Source organism: Myxine glutinosa, chromosome 1 (assembly GCF_964187855.1).
Source record: "Myxine glutinosa chromosome 1, kmMyxGlut1.1, whole genome shotgun sequence".
Classification (NCBI taxonomy): Eukaryota; Metazoa; Chordata; class Myxini; order Myxiniformes; family Myxinidae; genus Myxine; species Myxine glutinosa.
The window spans coordinates 192406984-192423964 of NC_136261.1; the positions used below are offsets into that span (position 1 = coordinate 192406984).

Consider the following 16981-nt stretch of genomic DNA (forward strand, 5'->3'; position numbering starts at 1 on the left):
GGTTTCTTCTTCAGCCTTTCACAACCCTGGGTGAATATGCGATCTTTTTTTAAAAAGTCGGAATTTTGCCAAATCTGTTTTATTCGTTTGTTAATATACCTCAGCCATTGACAAATCTGGAATTATAATTTCATTTGAGGTTCAAATTAACCCGGGAGATTGCGTCAAACGATGCCTGCAAGTCTGTACATGTGATAAATTCATTAATCGTCCACAGTCGAAAACTCTTCTTCTTAACGCAATAACAACTTCTCGCTTCCAGACCGTACATCCAATCATCTTCAAATTTTGCACACTTGTTACTCTTCATGACTTCTACTGCAGTATTGTCGTGCGAATACCCTCCGGTTAATAGCAGGGCTCGCGAATGACCGAACGGCTTTAATTGAGGCGACGACCAACTCGGATTCAGCTATAAACCCAGGAGGAAGAAGTGAAAAGGAAGGGGCGGAAGCGCTTACCGATAGCGATCCAACCGCAGCTCCGATCCTGCAGGGGAATTAACTCAACGAACACAAGATTTTGAATGGAAAGGGAAAATAATACAAGGGTTTATTAGTCCCCTACCGGTGTACACCGGAGGGGACTATAGGTTTGCACTCCGTCCCTCCGTCTGTTAGTCAGTCAGTCAGTCAGTCAGTCAGTCAGTCAGTCAGTCAGTCAGTCAGTCAGTCCGTCTGTCAGTCCGTCTGTCAGTCAGTCCGTCTGTCAGTCAGTCCGTCAGTCCGTCAGTCCGTCAGTCCGTCAGTCCGTCAGTCCGTCAGTCCGTCAGTCCGTCAGTCCGTCAGTCCGTCAGTCCGTCAGTCCGTCAGTCCGTCAGTCCGTCAGTCCGTCAGTCCGTCAGTCCGTCAGTCCGTCAGTCCGCGCAAAGAACAGTTTTCCGGACTTTTTTCTAAACTTTTAATGCTAATGATTTCAAACTTGGTACATGGTTTCCTCATGATAAGTTACAGATCAAGTTTGAACTTCGACGGTTCGATCGTTTTTGACAAAGTTATGGCAATTTGAACTTTGGTAATTTCCCCAACAGTTTTCCGGACGACAGACTGCTGGTATGGGACATGTATTGCAGCGCAATGCTCAGAATGCTTGTTTTACAAGAGATAGCGGGACAGGAAAATACGCGCCGGTAATAAAATGTCCGAAATCGGGATCCCGCACACCTCACCTCAGAAACAAGACAAAGGAAAATGAATTACAAAAATAACTGTCCATCGTGTAATGGTTCATGGGTGCGAACTTATCTGTCTACAGTATTGTCCACCGTCCAACGCAGCTCCGAGCTCTGGCGCGAGGAAGCCCTCCGTCCGCTTCGTCCACGCTCTGCTCGGCCCCAAGCCAATGCCCCACCCCAGGCTCCTCATCGACCGCCCACGAGGTCCGTTCGCTCACAGCACCAAAAGCACCAAGCACCAAGAAGGTGGCGAACCCACGACCTCCAGGACCTCTCAAGACGAAGAGCCAAGAGCCAAGGACGAACAACGGCAAGCGAAGGGCCAGAACAACTCAATACCAAGCGCCAAGTCTCAGCATGACGCAATAACAAGCGCGAACCGTCAGCACGACTCAATCCCCCAAAGTGAAGCATCAGCACGACTCAATCCCTCAGAGCGAAGCGCCCAGACTGCCCGCCAGCGAGTCCTTTTGTAACTTGGCATGTGACGTCAGTTTTGGCGCGCCACCAACCAGAGCCTCGTAGCTTCCCGCCGTCTGCCGAACCTCCTCGCGCCTTCCGCGTTGATTCACTCAAGGTTCGCGTCAACCAATCACAGTCCTCCTGGGCATGGTTCCCAGCCTGTCCGGTGTCTGACGCCCACGCCAGTGTTGTACGCGGCCGTTGACCGTTTGTCTTCCACAGTCTTTGTAAGGGAAGGGAATTTAATTACTGTTGCACACGAAGGACCTATCTAAGTGTTTATACGAGTGCGTTGCCATAAGGGACACAGGTTTGATGACAGAGGGGACGACGAACAAAGGAATCTTATCCATAATCCCTGCACTATTTAGCATGCCCTGCTCCCTCGTAGCGAGGACACCAATACAGCTTATCCCGACAAACTGGACTAACATAGAACTTATTACAGGGTAAATTCCCTATCGCGACAGTCGAAGCATGTTACCTATACAGATATACCTGGCTCTAGATATTCCTTTACCCCCAACATAACAGTATGAAGTTTCACGTCGATCAATGAAGTGGTTCAAGAGATATAAATGTTTTTATTATTTGCGTTTAATTAACGATATCTGCCAAACCACGTGACCTATCGCTAATTCCAAAAGGACATTTTAGTAGACTGATATGCTGAACAGATCTGTGAAGTTTCCCCTCGATTGGATCACAAATGAGGGAGGAGCTAGGTTTTAAAGGTTTGTGCTTAAAAAGGTCATAACTCTGAAACCATGTGATGCATGACGTCATGCTCGCTGACTTTTTTGTCCGTCATGGGTATGCGATTCTGTCTGCAAAGTTTGGCCTCGATCTGTTCAGGCATTTTGGAGAAAATGGGATTTTAGTGTTTTTCACTCAAAACAATATGGCGGCCGAACCACGTGACGTCATAATTAACATTAAAACATTCTACAGACTGAGTCCCTCCTATGGTGAGAATTTGCTCTCAATTGGTCCAATTATTGCAGAGAAAATGGTTTTTAAAGGAAAACAGAAAAAAAATTCCCAACATTTTTTCCTGGATCCCAAATAATACCCTGAGCTTCACCAAAAACTAATCAATTCTTAATAATAATAATAATAATTCATTTATTTTGTATAGCGCTTTTCATGAAGCCCAAAGGCGCTTTGACAGAGTGAAAAACATAATGCATAACAAAACATGAAAACAACAATTGCAAAAAGACAAGAATCAATAGGGAAATATTTACAGCAAAAGGAGGGAGAAAGAGAAGTGATAGTCAGGGGTTAAATGCTGTGGGTTGAATGTTGAATGCAGTGCTGAACAGGTGGGTCTTTAGTGATGTTTTGAATGTGGTGAGTGAGGAGGAGTCTCTGATGGTGTGAGGTAGTGAGTTCCAGAGGGTGGGAGCAGCGATGGAGAAGGCCCTGTCCCCCCAGGATCTGAATTTGGTCCAGATGGGGGGGGTCAGGAGGTTGGTACCAGCAGAGCAGAGGTTGCGGGTGGGAGTGTGTCTGGAGAGGAGGTCAGCCAGGTAGGATGGGGCCAGGTTATGGAGGGCTTTGTAGGTCAAGAGGAGGATTTTGTACTGGATTCTCTGGGAGATGGGGAGCCAGTGAAGCTTGTAAAGGACGGGGGGTGATGTGGTCACGGGTCCGGGAATGGGTGAGTAGACGGGCAGCGGAGTTCTGAATGTATTGGAGTTTATTGGTGATTGTTGAGGGTGAACCATAGAGGAGGCTATTGCAGTAGTCTTTCTTCTTCTTCTTCCTTATCCCAAGGGCAATCATCCCACCAACTTTCATCCAAATCCGTTCAGAACTTTTCCAGATATCTTGTTCACGAACCTCACGAACCTCACGAACCACACACACACACACACACACACACACACACACACACACACACACACACACACACACACACACACACACACACACACACACACACACACACACACACACACACACACACACACACACCTCCCTCGCGGGAGTAACCAGAAAGAATGCCAACAATCATCTCCATGCTTTTGGGGGAAAAACAAACAAACAAAAAAAAAGGGGAATATTGTAATCAGCTCCATCCATCCATCCATCCGTCACACCATCTCCTCCAAAACTGTTGTGCAGAAATTCACCAATCTTGGCAGTTATGATCAACACATGGCAAGAAAGTGAGAGGGTAGTATCATTTTGGCCGTGCCTCCTGGCAAATTATGGGTATATTTTGAAACATTTTTTAATGCAACTTTGTATATGCAATCACCAATGGAGGACGCATGAAATATGCAATGACTTTGGGATTTGACCCCCAGTTCATGCCTCAGGTGGTGGGGACATGGGGTCACATTTCTTTAACTGAAAATTTGATATTTTGGGTCATTCCTGTTGGAACTTTTTGCCATCTTTCAACTTTGCTTCAGTGAGAAGCGTAGGGATTTGAGATGACGCGCCATCGACTTTGCTCTCGTTTATTTTGCAGAGCTTTAAAATAAAAAGTGCAATTATTTCTGATGTATCATCCTGAGTATTGCTTCATTGCTAGCAATTTCAAGTTACAAATGAGCCCGAAATAAGTAAACCAGGTTATACTAAACCCAGAGCCAAACACAAAGTCAGTTCAGAGCATTACAGTAGTCTTTCAAGGTCAAATGCAACTTTGGTGTTAATGGCAGTTCTGAACAAAGTAGGTGACGCAATCTTTGTTCAAAGGGAGTTCAATGAGATTCCACATTGGAACATGAACTTTGGATCCCTCTTTATCAGAAGTTGTATCTCAAATGGGTTTGCGCCTTTGAGTAGTAAAGCAGGCTACATATGTAGCAATATTCCCAGGTAGGTGCTGTAAGACTCGCTAAGCATTCCATTTGTCACAATTTACATCCTAGTTTGTGTCAATATTGTTCAGGTACTTAGTACAAGGCATTTACTATTAATAATATAATATATGCACTTATTCAGGCACTCATGATGATATGTCAAACTTTTTTGTAAGTGAAAGAACAAATAAATGCTCAAAGCTATCGCAAGGTGCTGGGGGAGGAAGAAGGTGTCATTGAACCACCACCGCCCCTTCCACAACACCCTTAGTACAGCCAGATCTCCTTTTTATGCACCGAATGGAATTGTCGATGGCGCTGTATAGTTTTAGGTAACTTTCAGATATATATTTTTTACTCACTAGTCACTAGTGTATCAATAATTTAGCTGAAATTTTCAGCTCAGAATTGAGAGAAACTTTTGGTGCAGTTCAATTGGCGCATCTTTCGCAAGCAGGTGTAACACGATCCAAGTTGAGCAAAGAAATGCCATTCTGTTACGCAACTTGGCAGGTGCAGTTTTATGAAACGTTTAGGTTTTGACCCTGAACACAGTCAGGCAAACTTCCCATGCACGAATGCTCAATTCCTAAATAGAGCGCAGCGCAGCAATAAACCCTAGAGTATGTAAAAAAAATTCTCAGAAAGGCTATACATTCCAATCTTTCTGGTAGTGGGGCGGCTTAGCCCAAATATTCAAAAGAATTGTGCATTTTGTGATACAAGCACCAAATTTGGCACAAATGTACATTAATATGTTGCGAACATTTTCAGATATTGGGCCACTTGAAATTCCGTAATTTTTTTTTTCAAATTTTTTCAAATTTCGTAATTTCAAATTTTTCGGGTGACACCGTCACAATTTCGGTCTTCGAGGCCGGCCGATAGGCAAAGTGTGACCGGAAGGGACGAGGTTCTCCTGACCACGTGGCCCTCGATCTGGGAAGCGAGAGGCGTTCCATTAGTGGACGCGCCCCTCACGCCCGACTTTTGGGCGGCCCCGGCAGGCCGTTTGTTTTGACGTTCCGTGACAGGCCCCGCACCCCCACCTCCGGGCCGACCGGAAGCTTGTGCTGAGTACATCATACCTGAACAACTCAGTGAGGCAGAACACAGCAGTGCACACCAGGGTGACCCCTTCAGTGCATAAACCAATTAACCTGTCCACTGCAGGGCATATAGAAATGAAGTTATTTTCTGCATATAATAATAATATAAGTTCAGTTCTATATAACAATTTCTGTTATCACCACTACCACTACAACTACCACTACTACAAGCTTTGTCTGGAATTTTGTGGACTAACAGACAAACAGACATACAGACAAGCTGGGATCAGAACATTACTTCCTTCCACCATTGAGTGTAGAGGTAAACATCATGGAAATTATATCATGCCCTAGATTTAATTCATGCTTACCCATGTAATTTGCTTCACTGGTTCACAAGGTCTTTTGCATACATGTAATTCAGACTCTCGTCTTCATTGCTGACCACACAATGTTCGCAACATATTAATGTACATTTGTGCCAAATTTGGTGCTTGTATCACAAAATGCACAATTCTTTTGAATATTTGGGCTAAGCCACCCCACTATATCGGCCGGCCTCGAAGACCGAAATTGTGACGGTGTCACCCGAAAAATTTGAAATTACGAAATTTGAAAAAATTTGAAAAAAAAAATTACGGAATTTCAAGTGGCCCAATATCTGAAAATGTTCGCAACATATTAATGTACATTTGTGCCAAATTTGGTGCTTGTATCACAAAATGCACAACAGGTTTGCTATGCTGCTACACTATGGGGGAGGCCCTCCATGCTCCTGCTTTAAGGGAGGAGGGCACCCTCACCCTGATAATCCCGTGTGAAAAAGCCCCACCATGCTCCTGCTTTAAGGGAGGAGGGCACCCTCACCCTGATAATCCCGTGTGAAAAAGCCCCACCCCACCCATTTGAAAAATCCTCGTGACGGGCTTGATGCTCATTGTACTTCCTTGTGAACCTTGCATTTATTCCTTGCAAAATGAAAGTGAAACAAAGGTCGATTTCAAAGGCCAAATTACTAACTTTATCAAATTACTATTTACTTTACCAAGTAGTCTTGCCTTTGTGGGCTCATTATTGGCTGTGAAACACACATGACATCATATGTGCATTCCAGTCATTCACATTTTGGAGTGCAACCAACTCCTCCTCACCACCTCACCAATCCCACGAAGAGTAAGGAATCTGTTTAATGTACCTAGAAAACATTTCACATGAAACAGTACAAACACAAGCAATGTTTACGTTTACAATTGATACATATATAAAGGCCACAATTAATCCTTCTTGCGAGGTCAGCCATTGGGGGAAGTTTAGCCAAAGTCCTTTCATTGGAGCCTATTAAGACAGGTCCCTGTAATTTGTTCAATGTAACGGCCATAACTCGCCTGCCATTTGTGAAAGACACCGTGAGATATTTAACATCCGCTATCAGATGGGATAGCCAGCTTAATGTCCACTTGAAGAACAGCGTACCTTGCGATGCAACACCCTGCCTCGTAAGCACCAATCTGAAAGTTTAAAGTCGGATCAGGAATGCAGGAATAAAAACCGGCTGGGCGGCTCAAAGGTAGGCAAGTGGGCTACCTGGGTAAACCATATTTATGTGGACTTGGCAAGGCCACGGAGAGATTGTCCAAACTTCGGGCAGTGCAGTGACAGCTGTGAATGACATAGGGAAATAGAAAGTAGTAACACCGTGCAATGGAGAAAAGCCAAGAAGCCAATAGAACAGTAAATGTGGCAAAGAATGATAATGAATGAATAAACAAAGAAACGAGCAAGAGGTGGAGAAAGGGGAGTGGACGGGGCTTTTTGACGGAAGCAGGAAATGGAAAACCCGTTTGAAGGATACCATCTACACTACACGATCTGGAGTAACGATTACAACGTCGAATGGCAAAGACTACCCAGTGAACAGAATTTCGACAATTTGACTCCATAATGGATTTTTTTGGACTCCATAATTTGCCTGGATTTTTATTCGACTCCATAATGTCCAAATTGAAGACCATCCATGATTTTTAGCCCCGTGTAACGATGTTTATGTGTCCATTAAATGTGTTGCTTCATTCCATCATCCAAAACAAAGTCTGCCTTGATGTCACAATGATACGCCGAGTTCAGGAGACGAGACCACCTTACCAAGTGTGGTCTAACCATTTATACTTGGATCAAAGCCAGACATTTAAAAATGAGCCACTTTGTGAACACAACGGCCCCACTATCGTTTGAAAAACACACCAATATATTTAACGTCTGGAAAAAAAAATGGAATTTATACAAGGAAGTCCGACGCAGGAGGCCATCCGGCCCACCTATTTCCACTGATATCTATGTAGCTGCCTCTCCTCAATGCTTCAGGTACTGATCAAACCCCGGTTTAAACCATTCCACCGTGTCAACTGGCAACCCTGCTCTGGGGAGAAAATTCCATTCATTAACTACCTTCTGAGTGAAAGACCCCTGCCTTAACATCGTCCCAACTCTCCTCTTCTTCATTCTCAAGCTATGGCCCTTGGTCCACTGCTGAAAAAATGTCCGCACTTATTCTTCATTATATTAAACATCTCTACGAGATGCCCTTGTAATGATTTTAAAGTTATATTTCCTGCCGTGCCTCACAGCTAAGTCTAGCTAGCCCAGGAATCAATATAGTCCCTGTGTGCTTGATCCTTCCCAAGGTGCTGGACCCTTCCCAAGGTGCTGGACCCTTCCCTAGTCACTCTGTGCTGCACCCTTACCAAAGTGCTGGGATGCTTCCCAAGGTGCTGGACCCTTCCCTAGTCACCCTGTGCTGGACCCTTCCCTAGTCACCCTGTGCTGCACCCTTACCAAAGTGCTGGGATGCTTCCCAAGGTGCTGGACCCTTCCCTAGTCACCCTGTGCTGGACCCTTCCCTAGTCACTCTGTGCTGCACCCTTACCAAAGTGCTGGACCCTTCCCTAGTCACCCTGTACTGGACCCTTCCTAAGGTGCTGGACCCTTCCCTAGTCACTCTGTGCTGCACCCTTACCAAAGTGCTGGGATGCTTCCCAAGGTGCTGGACCCTTCCCTAGTCACCCTGTGCTGGACCCTTCCTAAGGTGCTGGACCTTTCCCTAGTCACCCTGTGCTGGACCCTTCCTAAGGTGCTGGACCCTTCCCTAGTCACCCTGTGCTGGACCCTTCCTAAGGTGCTGGACCTTTCCCTAGTCACCCTGTGCTGGGCCCTTCCTAAGGTGCTGGACCCTTCCCTAGTCACTGTGCTGGACCCTTCCCAAGGTGCTGGACCCTTACCAATGTGCTGGACCCTTACCAATGTGCTGGACCCTTACCAAGGTGCTGGACCCTTCCCAAGGTGCTGGACCCTCACCAATGCAGCTACAGTATATCCTTTGAGATGTGGTGACCAAAACTGAACACAATATTCCAGGTGAGGTCTCACCAAGTTCCTGTACAGTGAGCATGACCTTTTGATTTCTAATTTGCCCCCCTATGAATATAACCTAAAACTATTAGCTTTACCTATCGGTCATAGCTGCTGAACACTGTGGCGTCTGAAACCACCCCCATCCCCCCGCCCCTCCAACCTGTACCTATTACCACCCCCACCCAGATCCTACTCCTTCCTGTGCGACACATCCCAAGACTGCCTCTTGTAATCCCAATTTCCATTATTCTTACCCATCCCCAGCACCTTCCATTTACCTATGTTAAACTGCGTCTGCCAATCTTTTGCCCAAAGTATCTCGTCAATCAGATTACCCCTTCACCCCGCCTATCTCACCTCCTCTGCTGTCTACCTAACCTCCAAGCTTAATGCTTATACTTTATATAGGGATGCTCCATTGGGCCCGATTCCAAGAAAAGAGAGGGTGCTTCAAGATGCAGCCTCCAGGGGCCGAGTCAAACCTGGGAGGTGGAAACACCGCACACGGACACAACTCACAACCTCGTCGGTTCGAGTTCGAGGTGGACGAGACGACGTGCCGAGCCGGTGGTTGAACGGAGATCCACATGGGGATGGAGGAGCTTGGATATCAGACGAAGATCATGGAAAGCGCACGTTTTACAGATCGTACAAAATAAGAAACACGCACAAGAGCAATGGGGACACGTAAATGAGTACAGGTACAGGTAATAGACAAACTGACAACAGAAAGACATATGTGTGGACCTGAACGTCGACGTCCACCGTGCCGCGGAAATTGAACAGCTCCAGGTCCGGCTGGAGGGTGAGTGCGTAGTTCGTGGGACGGACATCCTTGGGAAGGACGTGGAAAGGTCTTTTCGTCTTGTCCTCCATGTCTACCGGTGCCGTTTCTGTCCCGCACGTTGGTGTCTCCGTCCGTTCACCTCACCTCGTTCCTCCACTACGTCTGCACGTTTCTGTCTTAATGAAGATTGTTCGTATCTCTTTGCTGCTCTCGATCGGTAGAGCTGACAGTGACTACGTTCCACGTTCAAGGCTTAAATCTGCCGGAGGAGGAAGTAGGAACAAACGAGGGTTAAAGCAAGCAGGCCAGACGGGGAGGACCGCGGTGTGCGGGCGGAACGGGCGCCCTCTGCTGGAGCTGGATCGTTTATACATTTGAACATTATTTATTTATTTATTATTATTATTTTTCCCAGTTTGGTCGAGATCGGTTGGAGAGTGAAGAGAACTGGCTGAGGAACCGGGGAAGTAAGGAGTATCGTGGTTAAGATAGGGCAGAAGCTTCGCGCCATCCCTTATAAAAATAGAGAAGAAGAAGAAGAATGCTTAGGAGGAAGACGATTTTTTTTTTAATAATAATAATATATTATTAATATTATTATTATTAATAATATTATTAATATTGGTAATATTATCATTATCATTATTATTATACAATATACGAGGATGGCAGAATGGTGTACATTCATCGCTCACCTATCGAGAATGGGTTGAAGAAGAAGACTGGGTAAGAGGGCGAAGAAGATTTTACGTAAATAATAATAATTATATATTATTAATATTATCAATATTGTTATTATTAATAATATTATTAATATTGTTATTATTATCATTATTATTATACATATACTGGGATGGCAGAATGGCGTACACTCGTCTCTCAGCTATCGAGACTGAGTTTAATTCCGATCCAGCTACAACTTGTCATCCCGGTGTTTCACAGATCGGGTGATTCATCAATGGGTGAATGGGTGTCCCGTCTGCTACCATTATTTAGTGGACGTTAAAGATCCCATGGTGTCCTTCGGGAAGAGGAGCAGCCTGGTGTTGGCTTAGCGGTTAGGGTGCCGGCTTGGGATCGTCGGATCCTGGTTTTGAATCCCGGTCGATCACTGAATTAACCCAAGGGGGTTGACTCAGCCTGTCATCCTTCTGATGTCGGCAAATTTAGTACCAGTTCACTGGTAATTCCCTGTGTTTCGCAAGAGGGGACTAACAGGGTTGGTGGCAGGAAGAACATCCGCCCATAAAACATTGCTTCAAAAAGGGGTCCATGTTATGGACCGTTTTATTATGGGCATGGCGGCCGACTAGAGTAAATTTGCCACCACTTTTCCGGTGGCAAAAGGGACCAACCCCGGCTATGTGGGGAAAAATGGCCTTGAAAGGTGGTTCTTCGGGAAGAGTAGGTGAGCTATCATGCTATCACCATGAACAAATTACAAATTCCTGCCATAACTAGTCTAGTCGAATGTCAGGCCTGGCCAACCTGATTTGATACGGAAAACTTCATTGGATAGTGGAGTTCGTGAAGACTCAGGCCAAGCGTCCGCCGGCCGACCCACAATAAACGTGGGCTATTGGTGGCTGTTAAATAATAATAATAAGATTATTAGGCTGGATCGTTTCACCTTATCCTTCCTTACCCGTGTTTCTTTTGTTATGCCCGAAAAGTGAAAATTTTCGTCATATGTCGGTCTGTCTCGTTTGGATGTTTGTCTGTGAGTGTGATAATTCGCGAACGCTTTCAACTATCTTCGTCAATCTTTACCAGAGGATTCCGAAGAACAAAAGTGAGGCTGTCAATGTTATTTGACTATATAGGTCAAAGGTCAAGGTGACAATGACATATGACCTCATTCCCCACAGCGGCATGGAAGAGCCCACGCCAATCCCTGCGCACTGATTGACTGTGCTGGCTACCGTATGTGAGCCACTGGCGGGAAAGATATCAATGACCATGTTCAAAGGTCAAGGTTCTGTAGAAATTATGTGTGTGTGAATTTCTACTCACGAGTGGTCATACGGTGGTCAGATACGTCCTGGCAATCCTGCATCGCCGTTTCGCTCGACGAGCGTGGCAAAACGGAAATTAAGGTGGATGTTCCCCCGAGATGCAGAAATGCTCCCCAGAAGCCAGTTGAAGGTCTCGGCGAGTAAACCCATCAGGAAATGTTTATTTTCAGGAGACAAAAATACCAATGCTTCAGGGTGACCAGAGCCGTGGTTAAACAAAATGTACGTTCCACCAGCAAAAAGCGATCTAAAATGGCGGAAGAAAAAAATAACCCGAGGAAGTAGTAAAGTTCATCGGGTTGTGAACAGCGAGCGGGTGGTGAAGTAGCACTCTGCTGATCGTCCCAATGGATACCAAACAGTGAAGTACAGTATTCACTTGCTCCATATTATCATACCTTTAGCTCCAAACCCCTCGAGAGAAGAAAGTCCGCATAAACCCTTTTCGTCTTCTTCACACTCGTGCTTCGTCTTCCCATACTGAGAGAATTGGTTGGTTTATGGAGCTATGCTCGCACAATAAAGCCGGACAAAATGGACGACACCAGGAACGAAGTTTCACTGAGCTATTTATTTTAGCTCAACTCGAAAGAACTCAAAAGCACTGAATAGCCCGTTAACACGGGCGGCAATTTATATCAAAAGTTCACCACACAAAAGCCACGCCTCTCAGGCGGGGCGTGGTATGCAAATCGAGAGTCCGCCCGGGCAAGGCAAGTCCGGACACGTCCGGGCACGTAACCGCCCGCCGGTTACGTCATCGGCCGGTGCAAGGTGATTATGTCATGCTTCCGGTAACCGCTACATGCGCCCCCCCAGAATTAACTACCGGGAGAGTCAGTTTGAAGGGGGTCTTGATGACCTGGCCGAAACGACACCTGGCGATTCGTGTGGGGGTGGTAGGTGACGTGGCGGTGGATGGTCGGGCGGGGGGGCTTGGTTGACGGGGGAAGGCCCCGTCATGGAGGAAGGGCCAACCATGGAGGTTGGTCGAGGTCCAAATGGGCCGGCTTGAGGCGGTCCACGGAGATGCGGTCCGGTTTGCCGCCGATGTCAATGATGAATGACTTGTCGTCCCTCTTCAGGACCCTGAAAGGTCCATCGTACGGCGGCCGGAGCGGTCCCCGGTGTGCGTCGTTCTGGATAAAAACGTACTCCGCAGTGCGAAGTGCTGAGGGGACGTGGGGTTGGGGGCAACCATGGTGGGACGTGGGCACGGGGGCAAATCTCCTGGCGGCCTCCTGGAGGACCGAGCGTTGGCGAGCCGCAGACCAGGGGCCGGTGGCGTCAGGGATGAACTCGCCCGGCACGCGCAGTGGCTGGCCGAAGACCAGCTCGGCGGTGGAAGCCTGGAGGTCCTCTTTCGGGGCCGTTCGGAGGCCCAATAGGACCCACGAGAGCCTGTCGGCCCAACCGTCGTCCTGGAGGCTGGCCCTGAGAGCGGCCTTCATTGAGCGGTGGAACCGCTCGCACAAGCCGTTGGCTTGGAGGTGGTAGGCCGTGGTGCGGTGTATCTTGACCCCCAAGGCCTGGGCGACCGCGCCCCAAAGCTCGGAGGTGAATTGCGGGCCTCTGTCGGAGGAGATGTCCGAGGGGGCGCCGAAACGGGCAATCCAGGTGCCAATGAAGGCCTGCGCCACGTCGGCGGCTGTTGTTGATGCCAGCGGGACGGCCTCCGGCCACCTGGTGGTCCTGTCCACCATCGGGAGGAGGTGGGTGAAGCCCCGCGAGGAGGGAAGGGGTCCCACCAGGTCCACATTGACGTGTTTGAAGCGCCGCGCGGGCACGTCGAATGGTGCCAACGGGGCCTGGGTGTGCCGGTGGACCTTCGCGCGCTGGCAGGTGACACAGGCGTTGGCCCAGTCGCGGACGTCCTTATGGAGCCCGTGCCAGACGAATTTCGCTGCCACGAGCTTCAGCGAAGCTTTCCGGCCAGGTGGGAAAGGCCATGGAGGGCGTCAAAAATGTGCCGCTGCCATCCGGTGGGCACGATGGGGCGAGGTTGGCCCAGGGAAACGTCGCACAGGAGGACTGTGCCTGTGTCCTCGAAGGCCTGTGTCCGCCCTCCGGGGGGCTTGCACCGTGAGGTCGGCAGCCTGGTCGGCCGCCATGCGGGCGAATTCCACACCCAGGTGGACGGCGTTCACGCCGGACCAGGAGAGGCAATCGGCCACAGCGTTGTCCTTGCCCGCAACGTGCCGGATGTCCGTCGTAAATTCGGACACAGCGGAGAGGTGGCGCTGCTGGCGGGCCGACCACGGCTCCGTAACCTTGGCCATGGCGAAGACCAGGGGTTTGTGGTCCACAAACGCCGTGAACGGGCGGCCCTCCAAAAGATGGCGGAAGTGGTGAACAGCCAGGTAAAGGCCGAGGAGCTCGCGGTCGAAAGCACTATATTTGTGCTCCTTATGGCGAAGCTGCCGGCTGAAAAAGGCCAGCGGTTGCCAAGCCCCGTTCACCCACTGTTCATGCACGGCGCCCACCGTGTAGTCGGAAGCGTCCGTGGTGAGGGCAATGGGTGCGTCGAGCGCCGGGTGTGCCAGCATGGTCGCGTTGGCGAGGGCCAGCTTAGCGCCTGTGAACGCCACGTCCATCTTTGTGGTCCAGGCGACGTCGTGCTTGGCCGGCTTGCCCCGGAGGGCTTCGTACAGGGGGCGCATGAGTTGGGCGGCGCGAGGCACGAAACGGTGGTAAAAATTTACCATCCCCAAAAATTCCTGGAGGGCCTTGATGGAGCGGGGGAGCGGGAAACTTGTGACTGCCTCCACCTTGGTAGGCAGCGGGACGGCCCCGCGCTTCGTGATGCGGTACCCCAGGAAGTCGACGGTCGTTACGCCAAACTGGCATTTCGCCGGGTTGATGATGAGGCCGTGCTGGCCGAGGCGCTCAAAAAGCGTGCGCAGGTGGACGATGTGCTCCGCCCGGGAAGTGCTGGTGACGAGAATGTCGTCCAAGTAGACGAAAAGGCAGGTGGGGTCGCGCAGCACGCTGTGCATCAGCCGTTGGAAGGCCTGGGCCGCGTTCTTAAGGCCGAACAGCATGCGAAGGAACTCGAAGAGGCCAAAAGGTGTAATTACCGCCATCTTCGGTACGTCGGCCGGCCGGACGGGTACCTGGTGGTAGCCCCGAATGAGGTCGACCTTGGAAAAGATCACCCGCCCCGCCAAACAGGCAGAAAAGTCCTGTATGTGTGGTATCGGGTACCGGTCAGGGGTGGTGGCATCGTTGAGGCGGCGGTAATCGCCACATGGTCGCCATCCACCGCCCGGTTTGGGCACGATGTGCAGGGGCGAGGCCCATGCGCTATTCGAGCGCCGCACAATGCCCAATCGCTCCAGCGCATCGAATTCCGCCTTTGCCATGGCGAGTTTGGTCGGGTCGAGGCGACGAGCCCTGGCGTAGACCGGTGGACCTGTGGTCTGGATGTGGTGTTCGACGCTGTGTTTGACGGCGACGGCTGAAAACGTCGGCTGCGTGAGGGCGGGAAACTCGGCGAGCAGGCGGGTGAAATCGTCCGCGGCCGGGAGCGCGTAGCCTAGCTTGGTTGGTGCGGAGCCGCTCAATGAGCAAGCGAGCGAGCTGAAGGTCTCCGCGTTGATGAGCCGACGCCGTTTGACGTTCACCAAAAGCCCATGCACGCACAGAAAATCTGCACCCAGCAAGGCCATGGGCACGTTTGCCATGATGAAGTCCCACCTGAAGCGCTGGCCCCCGAAGCAGAGTGCGACGCTGCGCGAACCGAAGGTGCGGATGGAGGAGCCATTTGCGGCGACCAAGGCGGGGCCGCAAAGCGCGGCCTGTTTGTCCTGCACCGAGGCAGGTATCAGAGCGCCGGTGTCACACAAAAAACGCCGCCCGGACGCTGTGTCCGTGATAAACAGAAGGCTGCCTGAATGACCGACGCTCATGGCAGGCAGCGAGCACCGGCCTGGTCGTTTCCCGACCTGCTGAAAGTGCACGGTGGGCGGCACGTTCTGGCCTTCTGCCCGAACCTGGTGTGGTAGTAGCACATGGTCCGCTCTGGTGGAGGCTCCGGCGGTCACCTCAGGTTCGGTCGACGGGGCGTCGCGGCAGCCGCTGCCGCCAGTGGCGCTAACTCGGCCGGTGGTGGCACCGTTCGTGGCGCGGGCATTGCCTCGGTCGGCCCAGGGTTCCAGGTTGCCGCTCCGACATGTCGCCTGGCCGAGAAAATTTTATTGGCCTCCTTGGCCAGGGCGCGAGGGTCCGTGATGGGCGAATTAGCCAAAGCTAATCGTACCTGCCCGGGTAGCTGCCGGAGGAACAGCTCGCGAAAGAGGAAATCTGGGGTGTGGTCACCGAGTCGAGCAAGCATGTGGTCCATGCGTTCGGATGGACGGGCCTCACCCAGGTCCGGGAGGTCGAGCAGTTGTCGCGCGCGTTCGGTCTCCGTGAGTCCAAACGCACCGAGGAGTAGGCCTTTGAGCGCGCCGTATTTGTCGGCGTTCGGCGGGTTCTGTAGGAAGCTCAGGACCCGGGCAGCAGTGGAGGCGTTGAGCGCGGAGACCACATGGTGGTAGCGTGTCGTGTCCTCCGTAATGTTCCGCAGGGTGAATTGAGAATCCGCTTGGGTGAACCAGACAGCCGTGTGTGATTCCCAAAAGCCAGGGAGCTTCAAAGCTACAGATGACTCCATCGCCATGTTCTTGAAACGGGGTCACCAATTGTGGAGCTATGCTCGCACAATAAAGCCGGACAAAATGGACGACACCAGGAACGAAGTTTCACTGAGCTATTTATTTTAGCTCAACTCGAAAGAACTCAAAGCACTGAATAGCCCGTTAACACGGGCGGCAATTTATATCAAAAGTTCACCACACAAAAGCCACACCTCTCAGGCGGGGCGTGGTATGCAAATAAGTCAGCCACGCCTCTCAACGGGGCGTGGCATGCAAATCGAGAGTCCGCCCAGGCAAGGCAAGTCCGGACATGTCCGGGCGAGTCCGGGCACGTAACCGCCCGCCGGTTACGTCATCGGCCGGTGCAAGGTGATTATGTCATGCTTCCGGTAACCGCTACAGGTTGTTCCTTGTTTTAAACCTGGATTTTGTTTTCCTGGATTGGTTGTTCCTGGTTTTAAACGCCCCACTAACCAAATGTTTACTAGCAGAGAGTCAGTATGTGAGAAAAAAAGCATGGTGAGTTTGAATCTGCCTGCACCATTTGTTAATGTAGAAAATGATGCATGTAAAGCTGGAAGTCACTACAGTTCTCTTGATTGCTGCCATACCTGTCAGGTTACTGCCTGA

At 49.9% G+C, this 16981-nt stretch overlaps 2 protein-coding genes across 3 annotated transcripts in view; one reads left to right on the forward strand and one right to left on the reverse strand.

Moving 5' to 3' along the window:
* Positions 1-10029, reverse strand: part of LOC137432421 (puromycin-sensitive aminopeptidase) — a 130322-nt gene extending 120293 nt beyond the window's left edge. For both annotated transcript variants that reach the window (XM_068124348.2, XM_068124338.2), the window contains exon 1: positions 9660-10029. In XM_068124348.2, the coding sequence (XP_067980449.1) occupies positions 9660-9788 (129 nt within the window). In that variant the 5' untranslated portion in view covers positions 9789-10029. The remainder of the gene's footprint in view (positions 1-9659) is intronic.
* Positions 10030-10386: 357 nt separating this feature from the next.
* The window catches only part of ENKUR (enkurin, TRPC channel interacting protein), a 48748-nt gene continuing 42153 nt past the window's right edge, over positions 10387-16981 (forward strand). Inside the window, exon 1 of the mRNA XM_068124368.2 lies at positions 10387-10425. The gene's annotated coding sequence lies outside the window, so the exon portion shown is untranslated. The remainder of the gene's footprint in view (positions 10426-16981) is intronic.